Source organism: Lampris incognitus, chromosome 1, assembly GCF_029633865.1.
Source record: "Lampris incognitus isolate fLamInc1 chromosome 1, fLamInc1.hap2, whole genome shotgun sequence".
In the NCBI taxonomy this organism is placed as follows: Eukaryota; Metazoa; Chordata; class Actinopteri; order Lampriformes; family Lampridae; genus Lampris; species Lampris incognitus.
Genome location: NC_079211.1, coordinates 109,682,746 through 109,709,310, shown reverse-complemented (window position 1 = coordinate 109,709,310; position 26,565 = coordinate 109,682,746). Strand labels below are relative to the sequence as shown.

General features: G+C 46.4%; 1 protein-coding gene across 1 annotated transcript; it reads left to right on the top strand.

Moving 5' to 3' along the window:
* The first annotated feature begins 12,508 nt into the window (after positions 1 to 12,508).
* On the top strand, positions 12,509 to 22,897 carry si:dkey-283b1.6 (uncharacterized). The gene is made up of 4 exons (XM_056293130.1): positions 12,509 to 12,529; positions 16,695 to 16,790; positions 17,386 to 17,656; positions 19,651 to 22,897. Exons 2-4 carry the CDS (start codon positions 16,768 to 16,770, stop codon positions 19,786 to 19,788), a joined length of 432 nt encoding a protein of 143 aa, XP_056149105.1. The 5' UTR covers positions 12,509 to 12,529; positions 16,695 to 16,767; the 3' UTR covers positions 19,789 to 22,897.
* Positions 22,898 to 26,565: the final 3,668 nt, after the last annotated feature.

The window sequence follows — 26,565 nt, the reverse complement described above, 5'->3', positions numbered from 1 at the left end:
AGTTTGTCGAGTATCGCTCCGGCGTCTTTCTGCTCTTCCGCTGTGAGTCCCAGGTTGTGCATGTAAACATGGAGGCATTCCTTCCCCGTTAGCCTCCGGAGCGTCGCTGCCTGCACCGGCTTCTCTGCCTTGTCGATCCCGGTCGCAAGCAAATAATCCTCAAACTCTGATCGAAAGCTAGCCCAGTTGCTGTGAAGATCCCCAGTCATCTTCATGGGCTCCGGCGGCGGAATATTGGAAGCCATCGTCCTGGCTCGATGCTAATGCTAGCAGGCTAACTAAAACTAAAAAATAAACGCACGCTGTTCAAGCAACAGGCAACGTAAGACTCACGTTGGGTTCCAGTACAGCTTCTGACACCATGTTGCAAGTGTAGGTGCATATAAATAACAGACAGAGTCGGGCTGTGTCGCTTAATAACATGTATTCACCGGCTGTGCCCATAACGCAACTGAGGCACGTTACACAGGGCAAGTATACATCAATCAGTGCCCCCAGGGGGAGCTGTTGGCTGCATAACATTACCCTACAACAGTAGTGACGTCAGATCAGTTGTATGGCGATACACAGAGACGGGTAGGCAAACTAAACTTAGCTACCGCACCACATGACACCAAGTTCTAACTGAGGGTTAATACGCCACTTGATACGATTCAGATCTTAGATGCGCTCTCTCTCTCTCTCTCTCTCTCTCTCTCTCTCTCTCTCTCTCTCTCTCTCTCTCTCTCTCTCTCTCTCTCTCTGAGCAGAAATGCGAGTGAGTGTGCGGAGTAGCAGCGTGTTGCTTCGGTGTGAGCGAGTTTCTAAAACTTGGACTTTTTTGTCTGGTCCTTTTCACGTGCTTTCTGTGGGTTGGTTCTTGTTTATTTTTAGTTAGTTTTTTTCGGTGGTAGGTTTAAGCGGAGTTGTTTTATTTTTGGTAGCGGGGCAATATGGCCGCTGTGGGAGGTGGAGGAGCGGCGTTTGAGAAGTCGACACACCGGCACGCGATTAAAGTGGCTCCGGTGGTCACATGGTCGGTGGAGGAGCGCTGCCTCGCGGTAGGCGAGCATGTGGGACATGGAAGCATCAAATCAGCACCCGGGATGAACAGTGCAGTAGTCATGTTTCTTGACAGTACTGATAAAGTCAACCAGATGGTGGAAAGTGGTGTGGCGATTAGGGACATGTTGACTCCCGTTCTGCCGCTGGTTAACCCAGCCAAGAGAATCACCATCTCCAATGCTCCCCCGTTCATGAGGAATGCAGCTTTTGAGAAGGAGCTCGCAAGATACGGACAACTAGTGTCCCCGATAAAAATGGTCTTTTCCGGTTGCCAGTCTCCTCACTTGAGACACGTTGTGTCCCATAGGAGGCAAAGTTTCATGATTTTGAAAAATAATGCGGAGGATTTGGATCTGAAGCTGAAAATCAGGATTGACGAGTTTGACTATATTGTATTAGTAACATCCGGTATGATGAAATGTTTTGGCTGTGGGTCAGAGGGGCATTTAGTAAGGTCTTGTCCCGAAAGGAGTGAGGGTAGGTCTGAGCCTCGAGGGCGGCCATCGTCCCCCGATGCCGCCGTGAGCGGCGCATCTCTGGCTGGAGACGGCGCTGCCGAGTCGGCACAGGGCAGACAGGAGGCTGGGAAGCGAGGGGCGGGAGAAACAGACCAGGTGGTGACACAGAAAGAGACCGAGGCTGGGGAACATAAGGAAAATGGACGGACTGAGCAGGCAGGAGAAGGAGGTGTGCAGGTTGAGCATTTTAAAAACGTTGAGCACACTGAGAAGGTAACAGAACTTGGGCAAGTCACAGCTGATGGCCAGGGTGAGCAGGTAGGGGAGGTTGAACAGAATGAAACGGGAAACGAAAACAGTGAGAACAGGGATCATAGCAAATTGGCTGGGCGAGATACGAATTGTGGTCGGAGGACGCAAATACAGCAGACTGCTGTTAGAGTGACAGAGTCTGCACTCGAGGAAGAGGCAGAGATTATGTTGGACGATGAAATAAAATAAAAAAAGTCAATTAAAAGGAAGCCGACTGAGGGTAGACAGGAAAATTTAAAAGCGAAGAGGGCTTCAAAAGATAAAAAGCCATCCTCCTCTTTGTCTGATGAGAACACAGATGAAAGTGACTGTGAGTTAGGTTCCTGTCCTCATACACAGGTGGACACAGAAGGGAGTTATGCCTTCTGAAAATCAGGAAGTTTTTGCAGGGTACCAAGGGTTCGAGGGCAGTCAAGGTGGAAAACAACTTTCCAGACTTGCAGCTTTTTATTGACTCAGTTAAATGCTTTATGAAAAACACAGGGGACTTGGAGGTGAACACATTTACTGAGCAGGAAGTCTTCAGGCTGAAAAAATTTGTACAGAAAGGAAAATTGCAACTTCATAATGATGTTTATGACAAGTTTGGGTAATTTTATCTTTTTGGTCAGTGTAAGCTTGTTTCTGGCACAGTTCAGCCCCACTCTCCTCATGTGTAATATAAAATTAGGAACTTTAAATCTGAATGGAGCAAGAGATGACATGAAAAGAGCTGCTGTGTTTAAACTGGTTGAGCTGAAGAAAATGGATGTTTTGCTTGTGCAAGAAACACGTAGCACAGCAGATAATGAAATTGAATGGAAGAGGGATCGGACTGGAAAATTGATTCTCAGTCATAAATCAAATGTTAGTGGTGGGGTCGGGATTCTTTTCTCAAGAGATTTTTTGCCATGCTCCCTTGAGGTAGAGGAAGCAGTCAAAGGCCAGCTACTGAAAGTAAGAGCGCATTATGAAAACAAAACTAGTTTTTCTAAATGTTTATGGTCCAACCCTTGTATTGTATTTAGAAATCACGTCAGGACACAGCGCTGTCGCTCGACACAACCGCTACGTTGCATTCTTTATTTAGACTGACACAGCATCACAGGCAGACCCGATCAAACAACCCAGAGCCTGCAGGCATCACCAATCGATCCCAGCACAATAGAACAGCACCAAATCAAATGCAGCACTGTCGATGTGTGCAGACATAACATTCCCCCCCCCCCCCCCCGCGGCAGGATTTCAAACATGAAAGGTTGACACAAAGTCCTCTAGGTGGCCAGGGCGTAAACATGTGCGAACAGGTCGCGGGGCGGCCTGAGGCTGGGCAGGCCGAGGTGGGGAGGGAGAAGGCAGGGGAAGCTGAGGCCCAGGAATGTCTGGGGCCCGTGTAGGAGCTGAATGAAGCCCCGGGGCGTCTCGCCATGCTGAGGGAATGGCTAAGGTTGTGTCACCAGCTGTGCGTAGCGGAGCTGACACCTTCCGTAGACAACTGGAGTGCACCGAGTGCCATCGCTGAGGAGGTAAGTGGCTGGGCCCAGCTGACGGGTGACTTGGAGAGGAGAGGACCAGTATGAAGCCATTTTATTGTCCCTGTGGGGCCTGCGGACCCTGACCCAGTCTGACACATTGATGTCTGGCACCCTGGTTCGTTTTGACTGGTCAAACCGTTGCTTCATCTGCGTCTGCTGACAAGTGACTGAGGCTCTGACCCCAGAGGGAGGTGCCTGGGGTGTGGAGGGGCGGAGCCTGTCAAGGGGCATGCACAGTTCCCGGCCTAGCATGAGAGAGGCTGGGGAGACGCCTGTGGTCGAGTGCTGTGTGGCCCGATAGTGCAGCAGAGTGTGACGGATGGCCTGCGTGAAAGAGCACCCTTGGGCCATGTGTGCTCTGAGGCCGTTCTTCAGTGACTGATGAAAACGTTCAACGCCGCCATTGGCCTGGGGGTGGTAGTACGCAGTGCGTATATGACGGATGCCCTTGCTTTCGAGATAAGCAGTGAACTCAGCAGAGACCAGCTGAGGGCCGTTGTCAGTGGTGATGGTCTTTGGGAGGCCCCAGCGAGAGAAAAGAGAGTCCAGGAAGTCGATGATGATCTGTGAGGTCACAGTGCCAGAAGTGGTGAATTCAGGCCATTTTGAGTGTAAATCGTAGGCGACCACCATGAAGCGTTGGTGGTGGGGAACTCCATGGATCTCACCACAAATGTCCAACTGCAGGTGTTCCCAGGGCTGAGAGGGCCAGGCGAGAGGTTGCAGGGGTGGGGGAGCCTGGTGGCCAGTCTTGCCACTCACAAGGCAGGCAGAACAGTCCTTCACCAGAGCCTCAATATCTCTGTCTATCCCCGGCCACCACACCAGGTTTCGGCAGCGCTGTTTCAGTTTCACAATGCCCAGGTGGCCTTCATGTGCCATATTCAAAACACGTGCACGGAGAGCAGCCGGGACCACTGTGCAAAACCCACGTGCCACGCAGGTGTCGTTCCAGCAGGAGAGCTCCTGTCTGACTCGGGCGAACGCAGCCAGCTCCTCTGGGACCTTGTGAGGCCAGCCGTTCTGGATGTAGGTGCGGAGCTGGGAGAGGACAGGGTCCTGTTCGGAGGCTGCCCTCAGCTTCTGCAGAGAGACAGTGGCCTGAAGGGGTGTGTGTAGCATTTGGACAATGTCCTTTTCCACACAGTCAGTGTCCGTCTGTGGAGCTGGGGTGGAGACAGAGCGAGAGAGCAGGTCGGCGACAACATTGTCTCTGCCTGGGGTGAACTGCAGGCTGAAGTTGTACTGGCGGAGGCGGTCAGACCAGCGGTGCAACCTCAGGGGTTTGTGGCCTGTCCCAGATGTGGACAGCAGCGCTGTTAGGGCCTGGTGATCTGTCCTGAGGGTGAAGGAGTGGCCATAGAGGTAGTGGTGCCACCTTTCACAAGCCCAGATACAGGCTAACGCCTCATGCTCACCCACGGAGTACCGCTGCTCGGTCAGGTTGAGGGCACGGGAGGCGAAGGCGATGGGCTTCTCCACACCGTTCTGGGTTTGAGACAGCACAGCCCCTATCGCTGTGGCTGATGCATCACAGGTCACAAAGGTGGAGCTGGAGATGTCGAAGTAAGCCAACACTGGTGGTGAAATCAGTTGAGTCTTGAGATCATGCACAGTGTCACTGCATGCCTTTGACCACACCCATGGCTCGTCCTTACGCAGCAGCTGGCGCAGGGGGCTGTGGTCGCAGAGTACTGGGGAAGAAACCTCAGGTAGTAACTTGTCATACCCAGGAAGGAGGCGACCTGGGCGGCCGAGCTGGGCTCAGGGATGGCCTGAATGGCGTCCACGTTGGATTGTAGTGGAGTTATACCGCTCGCTGACAGCCGGAACCCCACGAAGTCGATGGCTGGCACAGAGAGGACACATTTCTCAGCATTGAGAGTTAGCTTGTGCTTGGACAGGGCTGCGAAGACCATGTTGAGGCGCTTGTCGTGAATTTCACTGGTGGGCCCGTGTACCACTATATCGTCTAGATAAATGGCCACGTGCCAGCCAGCACGGAGACCATGATTTTCTGGAGGCAGCTAGGGGAGGAGCTGAGACCGAAAGGCATCCTGGTGTAGCGAAACACTCCTGCATGTGTCACAAAGGCTGTGAGGTTTCGGCTGTTGGGGTGGAGGGGCACCTGTAAGTACTCCTGTCTGAGGTCGAGCTTGGAGAACACCTCAGAGCCATAGAACTGAGCAGTGAGTTCCTCTGAGGTGGGCAGTGGATACTTATCAGGGACCACTGCCTTATTTACTGCACGTAGATCGACGCAGACATGCAGGCCCCCCGACTTCTTCTTAGCCACCACGAGGTTTGAGACCCAAGGTGACGCGTCCACCGGTTCAATGATGCCAGCTTCCAGCAGTTGTTGCAGCTCGGCGGAGACCCCATCACGGAGAGCCAATGGGATGCGGCGCAGTGGTTGGATGACAGATTTCACAGCAGGGTTGAGGAGAGGTTGATGGGCGAAGGCGGAGAGGCAGCCCAGCCCCATAAACAGCGATGGCCACTTCTGCTGCCAAGGTGTGGCAACAGTCAGGATTGCTGCCCCCCTTGTGTCTAAGAGGGAGAACCCCAGAGCGGAGAACAGGTCCAGGCCCATCAGGTTGGCCCCACGGCGTGCCACATGAAAAACTGCATTGGGCACCAGCTTGGTTCCATAGCAGACAGTCACTTGGAGAGAGCCAACCAGATCAATTTTGGAGTCACCATACCCACAGAGGACAGCTGAGGGTGCGGACAGTGGCAGTGAACCGAAAAATTGACTGTAGGTATCAACATTCAGGAGAGACACACCTGCGCCGGTGTCCAACAGCAGGGGGATGCACACATCATTAATGTTGACTGTGCATGATTTGAATGACACTGGCCCAGAGCTCACCTTGTGAATGACGGCGGTTGAAGACTGGGGGGTGTGGCCCTCTGACCCAGCCGGGGAAGATCGACAGACGTTGGCAAAGTGATTTTGCTTACCGCAGCTACGGCATGTCTGGCCACGGGCAGGGCAGTTCTGAGCCCTTGAAACATGAGACCGAGATCCACAGTTACCACAGGACTGTTGAGGGCGGGGCCGAGAACGCCGTCGTTGCAGTTGCAAGACGTCCCCAGTGGAGTCGGCGCCCGCCTCGCTCTGGCTGGGTTGCGTCCCGAGTGAGGAGTCGTTGGCAGCATGACTGGAGGTGGCCACTTGCTGTGTATTTAGCGTAGCAGCACACTCAGCTGCTCCCTCAACCTGTAGTGCGATGGTAATTGCTCTGGACAGCAGCAGATCGTCTTTTTCCAGCAGGAGAGTCTCACGCACCTTTGCGTTGTTGGTGTGTTCGATTAGCTGGTTGCGAACCATCTCGTCCTGAAGCGCGCCAAACTTGCCTGAGCTAGCTAGCCCTCGTAAATTAGCTACATACTGCTGCACAGACTCACCAGGCAGTTGGTGTCGCTGACGGTATATAAATCGCCGAAGGAGGGCACTCTGTGGAGCAGCGAAATGGGTGCTCATAAGTCCCACAGCTTCGTCAAAGTTTGTGATGTTCCCCAGAGTCCCGAGCACATGATGACCCTCTGCTCCCAAGCAGTGTAGCAACAGAGCCGTCTTCCTAGCCTGGCTCACGTCGTCGAGCCCTGAGGCGATGATGTAATTTTCAAAACTATGTAGCCAGCGAGTCCATGGTACCGGAGGCTTGCCAGGTAATGCCAGGAAGGGGGCAGGTGGTGGGAGAGAGATATCAGCCATCCTCGTCGCCAATATTGTATTTAGAAATCACGTCAGGACACAGCGCTGTCGCTCGACACAACCGCTATGTTGCATTCTTTATTTAGACTGACACAGCATCACAGGCAGACCCGATCAAACAACCCAGAGCTCGCAGGCATCACCAATCGATCCCCCAGCACAATAGAACAGCACCAAATCAAATGCAGCACTGTCGATGTGTGCAGACATAACACCTTGGCCCCGAAAGATTAGCTTTTTTGGATGTGTTATCTGATGTTATTAGTAAATGTGACAGTGAGGAGTATTTATTTCTGGGAGGCGACTTTAACTGTACAGAGAATTGCAAGCTGGACAGGAACCATCAGGAACCACACCCTGCATCTCTTAGTCGGCTCACACGCTTGGTTAATTCGTGTGAACTGAAAGATGGTTGGAGAGCTTTTTATGGGACCCAAAGGCAGTATACATGGACAAATTTAGAAGATAATGCGCTATCCATGGCACGGCTTGATCAGTTTTATTGTTTTAAACATCATTTTAATGTGTTTAAACAATGTAACATACTTCCAGTTTGTTTCTCTGACCACTCTCTTGTACAGTGCTCGGTTTTCATACAGAGTGTTAAAACAAATAGTGCTTTCTGGCATTTTAACACAGGCCTTCTAAATGATAACAACTTAAGAGATGCTTTTAAGTTTTTCTGGGGCCAATATAGAAGCCGAAGGTCTGAATTTAGTTCTCTACAGCAATGGTGGGACATTGGCAAGTGTCAGATAAAGCAGTTTTGCCAGTAGTACACTCGCAATGTCACCAGAGACATAACCAGATCTATGAGAGATCTAGAGGATGAAATGGTGGAACTACAGAATTTGGCAGATTCCACAGGAGATAGAGGCCATGTAGAGGCTCTCAAATCCTGAAAGTCTGCTTTGGCTAGCCTGCTGGGTATTACAGCACAGGGGGCACTGGTCCACTCATGCTTTCTGAACGTCACACATATGGATGCTCCTTCTCACTTTTTCTTTAGTCTAGAGCGCAAGAATGGGCAGAGAAAACCCATTCACTCTCTGCGTACTAACACTGGTGTGCAGCTATCAGATCAGATTTTTCTGAGATTCTGAAATATGCAGCAGGGTTTTACAGTGATCTCTATAAGAGTGAATTCAGGCAGGATGTGCTGGGGGCTGAATCATTTTATGATGGGCTAAAAAAGGTTGAGAAAGCACTCAATACAGACCTCGAGGTACAACTGTCCCCGTAAGAACTTCATGACGTCCTGCAAAGTCTGGAAAGTGGCAAGGCACCTGGTATAGATTGTTTACGTGTGGACTTCTATAAGTCTTTTTGGCCGGTGCTCGGATGGTATTTGTTGACTGTCCTGAGGAACAGTGCAACTGAGGGGCGGTTGCCTCAGAGTTGCAGAAGGGCCATCATTATGCTCTTGCCAAAGAAAGGGGATTTGCAGGACATTAAGAACTGGCTGCCAGTGACCCTGCTCTGCACTGATTACAAGATCTTTTCTAAGGTGTTAGCAAACAGACTGAGAAAGGTGATGAAGGAGGTCATCCACGTTGACCAGACTTACTGTGTGCCCGGTAGGCTGATCACTGACAACATTACATTAATTAGGGACGTTTTGGACATCTCTAGTTCATTGGGAGTTGAAACTGGTCTTATTTCCATAGATCAGGAAAAGGCTTTTGACCGGGTTGAACACCAGCACTTGTGGCAAACCATGAAAGCTTTCGGTCTCAGCCCAGGTTTTATAGCTACGATCAAGGTTTTGTACAGTGACATTGAGAGTGTACTTAAAATTAACAGTGGTTTGAGTGCACCTTTTAAGGTTCAAAGGGGGATCAGGCAGGTATGCTCTTTGTCCCGAATGTTGTGCTCCCTGGCCATTGAGCCCCTGTTGCATAAATTGAGGTGTGAGTTGTCTGGAGTTGCTTTTGCTGGTTGCGGCGCAACTTTTAAGCTCTCTGCCTATGCCGAGGATGTGGCTGTGTTTGTAAAGGACCAAAGAGATGTTCATGTCTTAGTAAAAAATGTTAACAGGTTTGGTCAGATATCATCAGCTAGGGTAAACTGGGGAAAAAGTGAGGCACTGATGGTAGAGAGGGACTGAACGGTAAGCTCATGTTACCTGGGGGGTTGACACGAAAAAGGGGAGGGATGAAATATCTGGGAGTGTTTGTGGGGAATGACACTTTTTCAAATAAGAATTGTGAGAATGTTTTGGAAAAAGTAGAAGGGCGTCTTAGGAAGTGGAAATTGATTCTACCAAAACTGTCATATAGGGGTCACATGTTAGTAATCAACAACCTGGTGTCATCAACGCTATGGCATCGATTAACATGCGTTGATCCTCCAACTAACCTCCTGGCCAAGATTCAGGCTGTGCTGGTGAACTTTTTCTAGGACAACTTGCACTGGATTCCTCAGAGTGTGCTGTACCTTCCTAAAGATGAAGGGGGTCAAGGCTGATCCATCTGGCCAGCAGGGGTGCAGCCTTCCGCCTCCCGTTCATTCAAAGATTGCTCACTGGACCTAGAGACTTAGTGTGGCGCCCAGCAGCCTGTGCAACACTTCCAACGGTGTTGTGGACTCGTAATAGACTTGCCTTTGTTTTTAATGGCTATTAACAACTCAGACCTCAACGGATTGCCTGGTTTTTATCGTGGGCTCATAAGAGTGTGGAATATGTTCAAGAAGGAGAGAATGGGCTGTTCTGACTCTCTGAGCTGGCTTCTAAAAGAGCCGGTGGTGTATGGTGGGCATATGGACACGTTCTGCGACATCGGACCCGCTGTATCAAAGCTGTTCTGCCAGGCAAAGGTCGTCACGTTGGGTCAGGTGGTGGAGCTGGCGGGGCCCAATCTGGACAATGCTGCTGCACTAGCATCTCACCTGGGAGTGAAATCTACACGCCTCCTTAGTCAGGTACTATCTAAGTGGAACGGTCAGCTCACAGCAATAGAACGGGGATTTTTGACATCATACTGCAGTGGTTTTACTCATCCCAATTGTGAGGATCCATTTCCTGTTTTAAAGGTTGTTCCTGATCTGAAAAAATTGCATGAGACCACTTTTGGATTTGGGAAATTTTCTTAACGAGAGGTTGAATGTACTTAAAGGTAAGACTATGTAGTATAGTATGCTGGTAAAAAGCCTGAATAAAGAAAAACTGAGTGGTCGGACTGATACACCCTGGAGAGCCCAGCTGGGCTTGGGGGAGAATGTGAAGCCAGTCTGGAGGGGTTTATACAAACCACCGTTAATTAAAAAAGCTGATGATCTGCAGTGGAGGGTCTTGCATGGCATAGTGGTGGTCAATGCTTTTTTTTCTGTGCTCGACCCTCATGTGAATGACAACTGTACCTGTTGTGCCCAGAGAGAAACAGTTTTTCATTGCTTTTCAGAATGTGTGAGGCTCACACCCCTGTTTCTGCTACTAGAACGCTTATTGAGATCATCTGGGGAAAGTTTCTGCAAACAGAATTTTATTTTTGGTTCCAAATACAGCCAACGTGTAAAATATAAATGTCAACTCTTAAACTTCATTGCAGGGCAGGCAAAAATGGCTATCTATGTCAGCCGGAAAAAAAGAATTAAAGAATGTATAGAATGTCATGTTGAACTGTTGTTTAGCAGGATGGTGAAGGCCAGGATAAGAGTAGACTTCAATTTTTACAAGGCGATGAAAGATATGGACACATTCACAACTTTGTGGTGTTATAAAGGGGTGCTGTGTTCAACCATAAAGGAGGAGCTGGTTCTTGCTGCAGAGCTCAGATAAAAGGGTTCTTACCTGTTTTTTTATTTTTTGAGTTGTTGTTGAATGATTGTTTTTTGGGATTGTTAAAAGTTGCTTATTGAGTGTTTGTACTTTGACGAGTATTGTTTATGTTTAGAAAGATTTGAAGTCTGTTTTTTGTTAAATTTTTTTGTTAAATAAAGACTTTCTTTAAAATTTAATTCTCTCTCTCACACACACACACACATACATACACATGCGCGTGTGCGTTTAGTGAATGGAACCAGGTCAGTGCCAGAACAGATCAACAGAGACCTTTGGCTTTTTTTTCTTTCTTGTTATTTTTGGGGGGGGGCATCATTTCCATGCACTTGATCCAACTATCTCTTTCACCTTATTCCTTGTTTTTCAGGAGTCGCAGATCCGTTATGGAGCCCCGACCGATCTGGCATGGTCTTGTCAATCCAACACTTGATCCAACTAAAATCCATCCATCCAAACCGCTTATCCTGCTCTCAGGGTCGTGGGGATGCTGGAGCCTATCCCAGCAGTCATTGGGCGGCAGGCGGGGAGGCACCCTGGACAGGCCGCCAGGCCATCACAGGGCCAATGATTGTTGGTTTCGATCGTTCTGCCACTGTATGGTTTATAAGGGTGGGGATACCTGCAGTCGGTTGAGGTTGAAGAGGTCACTTAGATGAGTGATGAAATGTCTCTCTCAATAAATGTTGTGTCCAGATGAACTGATTCACCTTTCTGTGACTCAATTTTATCTGTTTAGCCGCTAATATTGTACATTGGTGTTTGTAATTTGAGCAGCTAAAGGTAACGCAGACCATTTAGAGATGGCTGAGGCTTCTGCTGATCCTTATAACTGAATTATATGACCTGTCTGCAACAGCTGTCATGAAAAGTCATGAAAAATGTCTGTGAAAGAATGAGAACCCTGAGTATGCCTTGTGGTGGCCTGGCAGCCTGTCCAGGGTGTCTCCCCACTGGCCGCCCAGTGACTGCTGGGATAGGATCCAGTATCCCCACGGCCCTGAGTAGGGATAGGCGGTTTGGATAATGGATGGATGGAACCCTGTGTATTATCATATTCATTATTTCCATTAATTTATTAAGGGATAATTGACTGACCACTCATTCTGTTCTTTTAGAAATGCTCTGTTTCAAATTCACATACATTCATATTTCCATGTGGGAGCAGCTCATAACAACCACAGTCCACCATTGTCGGCCATCGAGCAACTCTAATGAAACAGTTGGAGTTTGCATGCCTTGCTCAGGGGCGCCTCAGTAGCAGTTGTCCCTTCCATATTTTCCAACTGGCCAGGGTTTTAAATCAACAGCCATCAGGCTGCCTCTCTTACTCTAACCTAGCATTGCCTCCAACATGCCCTATTTGTTTTATTGTTTTGAGCCCACAACAGCGAAACTAAATTAATGGTAAGTTCTGGTGTCCTGGACTAACGCTCTTATAGGGGATTTCATTTCCTCTATAATTTTAACAATGGGTTTTTGCCGTAGGCTGCTGTTCTTCTTCAGCTGCCGTTTTCTCCAAGGTGTCCTCCATCTCAGCGAACACCTGCTGTGGAACCATAGCTGTTATGTTACTTTAAGGGCTCTAATGTGGCCATAAAGTCAGTGATGGACCTTTAGCACATCCGAGCAGAGCACACCCTTTGAACAGATAAATTCCCTCCCAGTCCAGATTCACCTCAGGAGAGCCATCGTGCAGAAGGTAAGTGCCTTTGCTGTGTTTTGCTTTCTTTCTCACCATTTGACTCTGCTCCCCCTTTCACCGAATTCACTGAAAAAGTTTGTTTTAAACTGAGAAATCCATTAATTCAAACTAACCACTAATGTTCATGGGGGAAAAAATCTACCAAGAGCTGTCCACACTTTGTTTAGCCAGTATGTCGGCTTGGCCCCTGATCCTACTGGCCTGTTCTGGACCATGGCCTTTTGAACACTTAAGTAATGGGTTTTCACTACGCCCTACCTTCTGAGGGGATTTCCTGTGGGAGAATTGGTATCAATTATGGAGGATCTGGAGACTGACTCAGTAGGAATTTTGGATCTAATTTGTTTAAATTTTTAAAAAAAATTGTACATTTTTGTCAGACCTTTTTTTGTTGTTACTTTATCCTGGATCTGTGTGTAACTGTAGGAGTGTTAAACCCAGCACTGCTGGGAAAAAAAAACACGTGTCACGTTAATCTGGTTACATAAAGGTTGGATTTAAAAAAAATCATTGACGAACTCATAAATTAATATCTCATATGTTGCAAGCTTTCTGGATGTATCAGTGTTAATACTAATGATAAGTGTAACATAATCTTTACAGATTCTCTTGTGTTTAGTACTTCCACATGAAGAATTGTAACCAAAATGACATAAGGAATCTAAACTTCTATTGAGCTTTATCAAGAGGAAATTAAAAGCAAAGTGTAACTTTATTTTTAGTGTTGCTGGTTATTTACTCTACCCTGACAGGTCAGGCCAAGCTAAAGGTATGCAGCACATTGAAAAACGACCGTTGGCTAAAGGGTTGCGCGGCGTCAAAGAGAGGACAAAGTGCTGCACAATAAATCAGTAAATAAGACCGTAGATAAAACTGAAAAAAGGTACATGACGTGACAAAGAGTACTTCAGGTTGACTCAGATACATGGGAATACAGGTGGGCTTTAAAGCAGGACTTACAAGTGTCACTGGTTGGGGCAGACCTGACAGAAATTGGAAGTTTGTTCCACCACCGCCTCAGGGACAGCGACAGTAAAAGCATAGCCCCACCGTAAGCTTGAACCGAGACTGTGGAGCAGAGCAGAACATTTGTTGATAGAACCTGAGTGACCTACAGGCGGAATGGGGGCAAAAGAGATCAGAAATATAGGAAGACAGTGTAGCCCTTGCAATACTTTAAAGGCAAAAAATGTAAACCTTAAAATCAATTTTGAAACTTAACTGGGAGCTGAGGGCGGCATGGTGGTGCAGTGGTTAGTGTGGTTGCCTCACAGAAAGAAGGTCCTGGGTTCGAGCCCCAGGGTAGTCCAACCTTGGGGGGGTCATCCTGGGTTGTCCTCTGTGTGGAGTTTGCATGTTCTCCGTGTGTCTGCGTGGGTTTCCTGCGTGGCCTACATGTCCAAAGACATGTAGAACTGTTGTGTGGGCCAGACATGTAGGCCAGGTGAATTGGCCATATTAAATTGTCCCTAGGTATGAATGTGTGTGGGTGTGTGTCGGCCCTGTGATGGCCTGGCGGCCTGTCCAGGGTGTCTCCCCGCCTGCCGCCAAATGACTGCTGGGATAGGCTCCAGCATCCCTCCAACACTGAGAGCGAGATAAGCGGTTCGGCTGATGGATGGAACTGGGAGCTGGTGAAGGGAATCCATCCCAGGAGGGATGTGTTCCCTCTTCTTCATGTCAGTCTAAGTCTTCAATCAGTTAGCTAATGCTAACTGGTTGAAGAATAGCTGTGCAAGGGCATTTTGGTAGTGGTGGGCAATATCAGCGGAAAATACTGAACTAGCAACTCTTCAGATACCCCCTCAACCACTAGCTGATGGTTGACAGGGGTTTGAATACCTTGTTCAAAGGTACCTGGATGGTAGATGTTGAGAGAAGGAAGAATGTTAGTCACACCACTGCCCAGAATTTTTCTCTTGCTGAAAGTCAACCACCCAGATAGCAGACACATTTGGGCCTAATCTGGGGCACTTTTGGTACTTACAGCTCAGTTACGGCACTGGTAACTGTTGTGTGGGCCAGACATGGCCCAGATGTCATAAGCCGGGCCTGACTTGGGTTACAGCACATACTATGTAGGCCAGATGTGGCCCAAGTGTGGCTGAGTTGAGGCAGCCACACTCACCTTGAGTCAACGCCATCATTCAAGACCAAATATGGGCCGTAAGATAACTGCAGATGTGGGTCATATTTGGATCAAAGATTCTTTGCTATCTGGGCAGCAACCCTTGATGCTTCTTACCCATCAAATATGTCAAATATCCTGACATTGGAAAATTAATAAAGGTACTGAATGGCCTAACTTGGAGGAAAACAACTTTAGATTTCACTACTCTTAATAGACCTGAACAAAATGTGCAATACCGAATTTTTGTCAGTCTTAGCCCTTTTTTCGGAGGCAGCTGTAGTCTGGATGTTTCTGATCCAAAAAAAAAAGTACTCAACCTTCCTACCACCTCATTATATAGTTGTTCATGTGGTCTGTTTTACAACCAAAGATACTTTTATCTTCAGACTGTTGTCGGGTAATGAATGAGTCAACGCAAGAAGACTAAGACCTGAAGTAGCTGACAGTGACTCAAGGTTACAGTATGTAATAAAAGTAGGTCATAGGCAGATAGTCTAGTAGCATGAGTTTTTACAGCCATGTTATGTAGTTTCCCAGCCCTGCCCCATCATTGCAGGGAAGGAACCTTCTGTTCTACGATAGGCTGATTGTTTTCCTATAATCATCCTTATGTCATCAATGACTTCCATGAATCCTTGTGGAGATGGCACTTTCTTTTTATTTCTTAAAGGAATCGGGAACACCTTGTCATTTCATTTCATGTACTTCCGTGCATGGAATGAAACAACATATCGTTTCCCCCAGCCCACAGTAATGACACACAAAGACACAAACACATATCCAAAAAGAACTTCAAGAATACATACTCACACATATGTCTAAACTAACACATATCCAAACTAAACAAAATAATAATAATAATAATGACTCTCCAAGGGAATGAAAGCCAGCCAGGATGACTGTCAGAACTGCCGGTCTGCATGGGCTAGCAGTTAGCTTAGCCTGCCCCGCTTCCTCGTCCTGTCAGACTGCCCTCGGTGTTTCCTCTTCGGGCGCAGCTCCGGTCAGGGCCGTGGTCCTTGGGCCCACAGGACTCAGCAGACCAAGCTCCCTCAGCCGATCCAATGCCAGCTCTCCCAGCCACTCCACACGACAACACTAAAAACACAGTCAATGCTAGGTGAGGCCGTCGCCAGACCGCCCTCGGTGTTTTCAGAACTGCCGGTCTGCATGGGCTAGCAGTTAGCTTAGCCTGCCCCGCTTCCGCATCCTGTCAGACCGCCCTCGGTGTTTCCTCTTCAGGTACAGCTTTTTTATTTTTTTGGGGGTTTTTTTTCCCCTCTTTTTCTCCCCAATTGCACTTGGCCAATTACCCCAGTCTTCCGAGCCGTCCCGGTCGCTGCTCCACCTCCTCTGCCAATCCAGGGAGGGAGCAGTCTACCGCATGCCTCCTCCCATACATGTGGAGTCGCCAGCCGCTTCTTTTCACCTGACAGTGAGGAGTTTCACCAGGGGGATGTAGCATGTGGGAGGATCACGCTAGTCCCCCTGAAATGGCGTCCCGACCGACCGACCGACCAGAGGAGGTGCTGGTGGAGCGACCAGGACACATAACCACATCCGGCTTCCCACCCGCAGACACAGCCAATTGTGTCTGTAGGGGCACCCCACTAAGCCGGAGGCAACACAGGGATTTGAACCGGCGATCCCCGTGTTTGTACGCAACAGAATAGACCGCCACGCCAACCGATTGTATTTCTATTATTATTTTATTATTTTATTTATTGATTTTATATTAAAATGTGGGAGATTGCATTAGGACTGAGTGTTCAAAACAAACACCTTCAAACCCTTTATTTTAAAAAAGTGGATTATTATTATTATTATTATTTCTTTCACCTTTCCTGTTTTACATCCTGTGGAGCTGGGTCCAATCTATGGACCTGAGGCTTTTATGAGGCTTTTTTTCTACAGGAGCCGGGTCCAAACTATGGACCTTATTATTATTATTATTATTATTGTTATTATTATTGTTGTTGTTATGATTATTATTATTATATTAACTTACTCTTTTGTCTGCTCCTCTTCCAGGTCTGTACTGTGGTTGTTTCCGGGCTGTTAGGTGTGGTTCTGCTGTGATCTACCAAGACTTATCTACTGGACTATGGATGTCATTCCTGCTGTGGAGTAAGAGCCATATCTCTCTACAACTCTCTTTTTCTTTCAGTCAGATCAATACATGTACTTGCATTTCGGTTTGACTTGATTCATTTCAGTTCAGCACAATTTAATTTGAGTTGAACTGATTTGATGTGGTTCGGTGCGGTTTATATATCAGCTCAGCTTGATTCAGAACTGGATCGGCTCTCTGCGGTACCGTTCAGCTCAGGTCATTTCAGTTCAACTCAGTCCAAGTCTCTCCAGTTCTAAGCTGGTTGTTGCCTTGCATGGCTGACACCGCCATCAGTGTATGGTGCACAATGCGGATGCTATAGTACAGTGTGTGTGTGTGTGTGTGTGTGTGTGTGTGTGTGTGTGTGTGTGTGTGTGTGTGTGTGTGTGTGTGTGTGTGTGTGATGCATTAATTAATTGTAAAGCACTTTGAGATGGCTGTTGCAGCTAGAGGAACACTATAAAATGCAGTCCATTTACCATTCACACACACACACACACACACACACACACACACACACACACACACACACACACACACACACACACAGAGCCAGGATTCATACTGTCTCCTCCTTATCCCCCCCCCCCCCCCAACACGCACATCAAGGATCTTCCTGAGCATCCTGGGCTTTGGCTTCTCTATCCTGCTCTGCACCGTCTTCTGCCGCTTGTGCCAACGCATCAGGGAGGAGAGGGAGGAGTTGAGTCGGAGCGAGGAGGGACAGATATCCCCCATCTTTTTCATCCCCTACCCAGGGAGCAGGTCAATGCAGCAGGGCGAAGAGCACGGCAGACTGCCCCGACTCAGCCAAGAGGCCTACAGACCGCCGCGGTACAGCACTGCGGTCTACTGTGGCGCCCCACCATCTTACAACGAGGTACAGGGCACACAGAGATCATCCAGTGAACATCTGGCTGCTCTCCTATATTCATGCATTCAGTGCAAATCCAGACCAGAATCAGAGTCCGGATCAGTTTTATTTGCCATGTAGTCCCAGTGTAAAGCTGAATCAGTTCACCTCGACACCACGTTTAGTGGCAAAATGTTTCCTCACTCATCTAAGTGACTTCGTCAGTTCTCAGCTGACTGCAGGTGTCCCCACCCACCCTCATAATACCCACACATGCTCAATAGTCCTCACAGCTGGTCCGCATTACTGAGCGTCCACCATGCTGCCTTCCCCACACCAGCAGTCACTTGATGGGAAACTCAGGCAAAACACACAAACTTAAAAAGAAGTATAAGTAGACAGACAGACAGGCAGGCAGGCAGGCAGGCAGACAGACAGACAGACAGACAGGCTAGATAGATAGACAGACAGACAGACAGACTAGATAGATAGACAGACAGACAAATAAATAGATAGACAGAAAGATAGATAGACAGACAGACAGACAGACAGACAGACAGACAGACAGACAGACAGACAGACAGACAGACAGACAGACAGACAGACAGACAAATAGATAGATAGATAGATAGATCGATTGATATATATATATATATATATATATATACACTACCGTTCAAAAGTTTGGGATCACCCAAACAATTTTGTGTTTTCCATGAAAAGTCACACTTATTCACCACCATATGTTGTGAAATGAATAGAAAATAGAGTCAAGACATTGACAAGGTTAGAAATAATGATTTGTATTTGAAATAAGATTTTTTTTACATCAAACTTTGCTTTCGTCAAAGAATCCTCCATTTGCAGCAATTACAGCATTGCAGACCTTTGGCATTCTAGCTGTTAATTTGTTGAGGTAATCTGGAGAAATTGCACCCCACGCTTCCAGAAGCAGCTCCCACAAGTTGGATTGATTGGATGGGCACTTCTTTGAGCAGATTGAGTTTCTGGAGCATCACATTTGTGGGGTCAATTAAACGCTCAAAATGGCCGGAAAAAGAGAACTTTCATCTGAAACTCGACAGTCTATTCTTGTTCTCAGAAATGAAGGCTATTCCATGCGAGAAATTGCTAAGAAATTGAAGATTTCTTACACCGGTGTGTACTACTCCCTTCAGAGGACAGCACAAACAGGCTCTAACCAGAGTAGAAAATGAAGTGGGAGGCCGCGTTGCACAACTGAGCAAGAAGATAAGTACATTAGAGTCTCTAGTTTGAGAAACAGACGCCTCACAGGTCCCCAACTGGCATCTTCATTAAATAGTACCTGTTAGAGCCTGTTTGTGCTGTCCTCTGAAGGGAGTAGTACACACCGGTGTAGGAAATCTTCCAATTTCTTAGCAATTTCTCGCATGGAATAGCCTTCATTTCTAAGAACAAGAATAGACTGTCGAGTTTCAGATGAAAGTTCTCTTTTTCTGGCCATTTTGAGCGTTTAATTGACCCCACAAATGTGATGCTCCAGAAACTCAATCTGCTCAAAGAAGTGCCCATCCAACCAATCCAACTTGTGGGAGCTGCTTCTGGAAGCGTGGGGTGCAATTTCTCCAGATTACCTCAACAAATTAACAGCTAGAATGCCAAAGGTCTGCAATGCTGTAATTGCTGCAAATGGAGGATTCTTTGACGAAAGCAAAGTTTGATGTAAAAAAAATCTTATTTCAAATACAAATCATTATTTCTAACCTTGTCAATGTCTTGACTCTATTTTCTATTCATTTCACAACATATGGTGGTGAATAAGTGTGACTTTTCATGGAAAACACAAAATTGTTTGGGTGATCCCAAACTTTTGAACGGTAGTGTATATATATATATATATATATATATATATATATATATATATATATATATATATATATATAGACAGAGATAAGAGGCAGATGTAGGATGTGCATCAAAAACACTTTGCAGGTGTTTAACTCTTTCTGTATGTTTGTGCGTGTTTGTGTGCGTTCCAGCTGGACTTCAAACAAGAGGATCTCCCTCCTGCGTACTCAGAACACGCCAGCGTCCCCATCCACCCCATAATGCCCCCTGCACACACAGACCTGGTACAACCCCAACCATGCTCGCAGCCTGAGGACTTGACCGCCTGACCAGCGGTGTGGGGGGAGTGTGGACACAGGGTTTCAACAGAAGATGAGACTTTTAAGTAGACTGGCGCAAACTGGTAATCAAGCTTTATGAATGTTATGTTTAAAAGATGATATTTTTGGTATCTCGTGGTACTTGCTCACCGGATTGAAAGTGGGCAGAAGCTGTGCGACAGTTGTCTCAGAGCCCAGTCTAAGGTACCATGAACATAAAAACACAGATTGTGGGTCACAAAGCGACATGTGAAAGCCACCGGCTCTCATTCCATAATCTACATTTGGATCAACTTGAATACCGTGCATCACAACACCATTTGGCGTTGTTTATGATTTTGAAGTTCAGCCTGGACTTGATGTAGTGGAGGGTGCTATTAGATAAGGTCTCACAGTAGGCACCCCAACACGAGGCAGGAGGCAAACATCAGCGTTTTCAAACAGGACAGTTGTTTTCTAGGGCCCATCCATCCATCCATCCATTGTCCAAACTGCTTATCCTGCTCTCAGGGTCGTGGGATGCTGGAGCCTATCCCAGCAGTCATTGGGCGGCAGGCGGGGAGACACCCTGGACAGACCGCCAGGCCCATCACAGGGCTTCTAGGGCCCAATTGGTGACAAAAACAGCAAATGGTAAATCAAACCAGCTTGCTCCAAACCTGATCCATTGTGGACCAACAACAAGGCTTTTTTTCCCACGAGGTATCTGATGTTAGCTAAATGAACCAGTGGCACACTATTGTTCAGATTTGTGAACATTTTGAACACTATATACCGTATCGTAGCTGGTCGACTGGCTGGTGTGTTGTCTACACTTAGCTACATTGTAGCCCACTAATGTTGACCATGGCATGGTAGGACTTCAGGTGCCAGCGCTGCTCACTGGGCCATAAAGGTAACCAACAACCGAATTTGGGCCTCAAATCTAAAGTGAAATGATGTGAACCTGTTATTATATTCAGTGCGGTTGAACCTCGGATGATGATGATGGTTCGAGGTTGGAGAGAGGACTTCGGCAGAGAGGAACTGTCATCTGCTTGACTGATCTAAACGATAACCGCTGGGATAAGATGTTGCTCCATAGTCACCCAGCACAAGTTATTCTTCTGTTCCTGATCTCTTTCTCAAACTTATTTATGGCGTGAGCTATGAAAGACAGTCTGCAGAAGAGATAGAAAGACCATTCATTGTCTGTGTTAAAGGCTTCATACAAAAGCATGATGGGTTTTTTTCCCTCACAAAATCAATAATTGTCCATTGAAAATAATGAGACCCATTTACAGTGGTAGCCATTGGAGGAGTCATCCTCCGTGCATTTACGTTGCATCTTGCTGTGGTTTAAATATTTTTTCAGTGTCGTGCTGTAGATTCAAGAGTGTGTTATGAAAACTGTAGTAGTGTGTTTTAGCGAAGTAGCTACGAGTCTGTTCTGTGTAACTTGTAAGTTGGAGGAGCAAAGCATGACTTTGCCAAATGGCAATGGTGGAATGTAACTAAGTACATTTACTCAAGTACTGTACTTAAGTACAATTTTGAGGTAATTGTACTTTACTTGAGTATTTCAATTTTATGCTACTTTATACTTTTACTCCACTACATTTCAGAGGGAGATATGGTACTTTTTACTCCACTACATTTGACAGCTTTAGTTACTAGTTACTTTGCAGATTTAGATTATTAATATAAATTATAAATCAACTAATAATGATATATTTTTATAGGCTAAGCTACCCAGCAGTATATAAAGTAATTGAAATTAGCTCCACATTTACCAGCTGCAACATTAATGTGATGAACACATTATTGCATCAATAATTATAGTCCAATAATATGATATATGATTCTGAAATGGGTCATTCTGCACAGAGTACTTTTACCTTTACTTTTAAGTATATTTTGATGCTAATGTTTTTGTAATTTTACTTAAGTGCGGTTTTGAATGCAGGACTTTTACTTGTAACAAAGTATTTTTACACTGTGGTATTGATACTTTTACTTAAGTAAAAGTTCTGAATACTTCTTCCACCAGTGCCAAACGGTTCCTCCTTGCGGTGCACCGAGAGACAGCAGTATTTCGACAAACATTATGTCAAAAAAAGGAAAAGAAAAATCAACATCAATCTTTGGATCTGACGTTAGTGCTCTGAAGACCTGACACAGCCTCTGCTGGGATGTATTTGACCCACTGAGCCAGGCGGGTATGTAGCGAATTCAGGGGGCAGCTAAGGGGTCTACTAAAGACGACTTAAAGGGACGACTAAAGGGTCCGACCCTGGGTTCGAATCCTGGCTGCGGCGGAATTCCCGGCTGCCCCCTGAGTTCGCTACGTCGCAGTAAAACTTCAAACTGAGCTGTGTTTGGTGTCAGGTGGGAAACTGACCGTCCTGGAGCTTCAGACTGCGGATCTTTGGGTTCAGGGGTCAGAAATCAAACAATACCGTCACATAAACACACGGTGAATTATTGATAGTTTATAGTTTTATGAAAGTTGTGACTGTTGTAATGCTACCAACGTAAGATTGATTGTCCTTGTGCAATGTGACACTAAATTATTTGACCTCGTTGTGACCTTCAAAGTAAAGTTTTGTATTTTCATGTTGTTTACACCCTTTTTTCCTGCGCCAGTGCATAAGCACGTCTCAGTCTGTCATAAGCTTTATCATCCAGTACCGGTTTGCCCTATCGCCCCCTTGAGGCCAGCTGGCTCACACTCATGTTCCAGGAGCCGTTTCCCCTCAGAGAGGAAGTCCAGTCAAGAAGTCAGGAAGCTGCCGGCTTGCAGTGCCCCCTGCCCCCAAATGTCTTAACAACATGTGAGCGGTCTTCAACCGGGGGCTCTGGACCCCTGCAGTGGTACACAGGATCATTTCAGTGGTGTTTGTGGTAAGATGAGACAGGATGAGAAAGCAAGAATACATAATAGTGTTCAAATGATCCCTGTTTTTTGGCACGTCCCTCGTAACTGTTTTTAACTGCTCCCCAAACGTTTCATGAAATGACATTGTGGTACAAACCGGACAAGTTCTGTTTCTGGTAAGGAAAGGCTGGTATGACAGACCTCATACCTGATACTGTAAACTGTTTTTTCTCCTGTCAAACACACAAAAAAGTAGAATGAATAAATGGTAGGATGTGATTCAGTCTCTTTTTCTAAAATGAGAAACAGTGTCAGAGTAAGCCCAGATAGCAAAACTGCTGTGGCCCAGACCCGTCCCAAACTCGACACTTTCATCCAGCCCACATACCTCATGCAATGATGGCACTTGGCCAGTCTGCTCCTGTTTGCCAGAACCAAGCCATAGCAGTGCCGCATGTGCCACATATTTACCAAAGGTGGCCCATATTTGTGTTGTGATATTTGGGCCATATTCTCCATTTACCACACGGACCACTTCAGGGTCCCATCCAGATTACATGTTGCCCAGAGCACCACATCTTTGCCAAAAAAGGCCCACATGTGATTTGGCATATTTGGGCCATATTTGGTATTATACATGTAGGCCACTTCAGGCTCACATCCATGTTGTCAGGGCCAGAAGAAGGCCATCAGTGCCGCATCACTGCCTGAAGTGGCCCACATCCGGATGCTATTTTTAGTTTTCTCATTTCTCAGGAGACAGATGTTAAATCATCAACCTTTAAAACCAAAAGCTCCAGTTGTGTTTTATTCTGATGTGACGCCTTCCCCCTGCCTCTTTCACACAGACACAGACACTCAAATAAACGCAACACAGACAGGCAAAAAGACAGAGACACAGCCGCCTCTCTCCCCTTTTGTTACTCCTCGTGGCTTGGTGTGCCGCCATCTTCCCATCTTAGCTGCGGACGCACGCACACAAAACCACGCGTCATGTGCCATTTAACACTAGAACGGCCCGGGCCGTCATTTTCTATTCTCTATGTATGGAGTATGGTGCACAAAGGAGATATTATAGTACAGCTCTAACACTAGAGGGCAGTGTGTAGTTAGCTATAGGTTTGGCGTAGTGTCATTTTTATTCTCACCTGACTCCATCTTGTGTCACTCAGAGCTGTGTCGAACTCATCAAGTTAATTTAAAACTATATCTGCAAGGGTTAGGCAGCTATGCTAAGCAAGTAATATATTTATCTTCAGCAATGTCCCACTTCACACAGACAAGCGAACAATCAAACAAACAAATAAATAATGACACTGACTGGATGGATGGACTTTGGAGTGGTCGAGCTCACACCCATATGTTTCTACAGTTTCTCAGCAGCCAGTTTGGTAGGAGCTTGGCGCCTTGCTCAAAGGCGTATCAAAAAGAGCTGTTTTCCTCATTCACTTGTATAACCCTGTTTTCCCAGAGCAGTTTTCAAACGTCTATTTTGTATTTTGCCCAGAATCAACGACGGCTAAAGAGACACACATATCTTCAGGTTATGCTACTGTGAATTTCCAGTACATTATATGCAGCCATTCAGTCATTCTGCCCACATATATAACAGCAAGTGTTGTCCCCTATGCCGCTTTTACCTCTACATTTCTGGTGGCCTTGCTTCATTACCTGCAAGGGGATCAGGGGAGTACATGCATAGTACTGGCATTGTGGGAAAGGTTACCGGCAGAAAAATTCGATCCATAAAATTGGAAGTTAGGATAAGTTTGAGTGTTTACTGAGTGTTTATGGGGGGAGGAGTTCAGACTGTACTGCCGGGTTATTGGTTTAAAGCCCACACAAAGCAGCTTGCCAGTCAAAATGTCAATTCAAGTCAGGTCAATTTTATTTGTATAGCCCAATATCACAAATTACAAATTTGCCTCAGGGGGCTTTACAGCAATACAACATCCTGTCCTTAGACCCTCACATCGGATAAGGAACAACTCCCTAAAAAAAACCTTTAACAGGGAGAAAAAATAGGAAGAAACCTCATTGAGAGCAACAAAGGAGGGATCTGTCTCCCAAGACGCATAACGTGCAATGGATGTTGTGTTTACACAATTTACAGAATACAGCGTTGAAAGAGGATAACACAATTATATGGCTTTATAAGATATACTAAAAGAAAATGTGATGAGGGGGACGCCAAGGAGTGTCCAGGAGGTGACCACCATCACCATGGAGACCTGGGAGGACAGACTGCACGTGCACACAGGGGAGACTCACATCACACCATTCACACACAGAAGAAGAGGTAGGAGAAGACATTATTCAGAGAGAGTGAAAAGACATGTGAGAGAAGAGAACAGTTTGCAATAGTCGATAATCTATACCAGGGGTGCCCAACTCCAGGCCTCGAGAGCCGCAGTGTCTGCGGGTATCTGTTCCAACCATGCACTACACCACCTGATTTAAATAATTAACTCACCTCTTGGACCAAGGAGGGAAAGGAATGCGTTAAATCAGGTGGTGTAGTGCATGGTTGCAACAAATACCTGCAGACACTGTGGCCCTCGAGGCCTGGAGTTGGGCACCCCTGATCTATACACTATAATCTCGTTGGCAGAACAGTGGTTGATAAATTCATTGAGACTGAAACTGACGCGCCATACAGTACAGTTTGTGAAACATTCAGTTTAAAGGCAACTAGTTGTAAGCTAAGGCAAAAAGATGAGTTTTAAGTTTGGATTTAAAGACTCAACAGACCCTGATTGTCTGATGGCGCAGCAGGTAGGTTATGCCACAAGAACAGAGCCTGACAGGAAAAGGCCCTGCCACTAGCTGACTTCTTTTTGCCTTTGGGTACACACAGGAGCCCTGTATTTTGAGAGTGAAGAGCTCGAGATGGAATGTACCGTTTAAGGAGATTAGACAGGTAAGATGGGGCAAGCCCATTTAGGATTTTATAAGTCAGCAGAAGCACATTGTATTCTGATCTAACATGGATAGGAAGCCAATGAAGAGAGGCAAGAATTGGTGTAATATGGTCAAATTTTCTAGTTTTAGTTAGGATTCTAGCTGCAGCATTTTGAACCATCTGAAGACTTTTAGTACTAGCATGTGGCAGACCTGAGAACAGAACATTACAGTAATCAAGTCTGGATGAAACAAATGCATGTATTATAGTCTCTGCGTCAGCCATGGACAGGAAAGAACCGAATTTTAGTTATGTTTCATAAGGGGGGAAAGGCAGTCTTTGTGATTTCTTTAATGTGCTTATCAAAGGAAAGGCTGGGATCAAACGTAACACCAAGATTTTGGCTGCCACACTTCGTGAAATCACAGAGTTGTCGATTGTTATTGTTATTTGATCAAATTGGTGTGTGTCTAGCAGGGCCAATGACCAGCATCTCGGTTTTATCCGAATTTAAAAGCAGAAAGTTTAGTGTCATCCAATTTTTCACAGCAGTCAAGCAGGCCTCTAAATTAATAATTTGAATGTGATCATCAGATCTTATAGGCACATACAGCTGAGTATCATCTGCATAGCAATGGAAAATTATTCCATAACTGTGTATAATTTAGTCAAGAGGTGAAATATAAAGAGAGAAAAGTAAAGGGCCAAGACCTGAGCCCTGAGGTGCACCACATTTAACGTCAGAGCATTTTGATGTAATATTACTATAGCAGACACAATGTGTTCCTCCAGATAAGTAGGACTTAAGCCAAGGGAATGCTAAGCCAAAGACAGCAAAAATTACAATTTAATCTGTCTAATAGTATGTAGGGATAAGTGGTGTCAAAGGCTGCACTGAGGTCCAGCAGTAGAAGCACAGAATTGGAAATTGATGACAAAGTTAGTGATTCTGCCGACAGTCATCTCTAAGATGGAGGCGTCAGAAGTGACAGGTCTGCTGGTGAGATGCTACATGTATTTTCTTTCC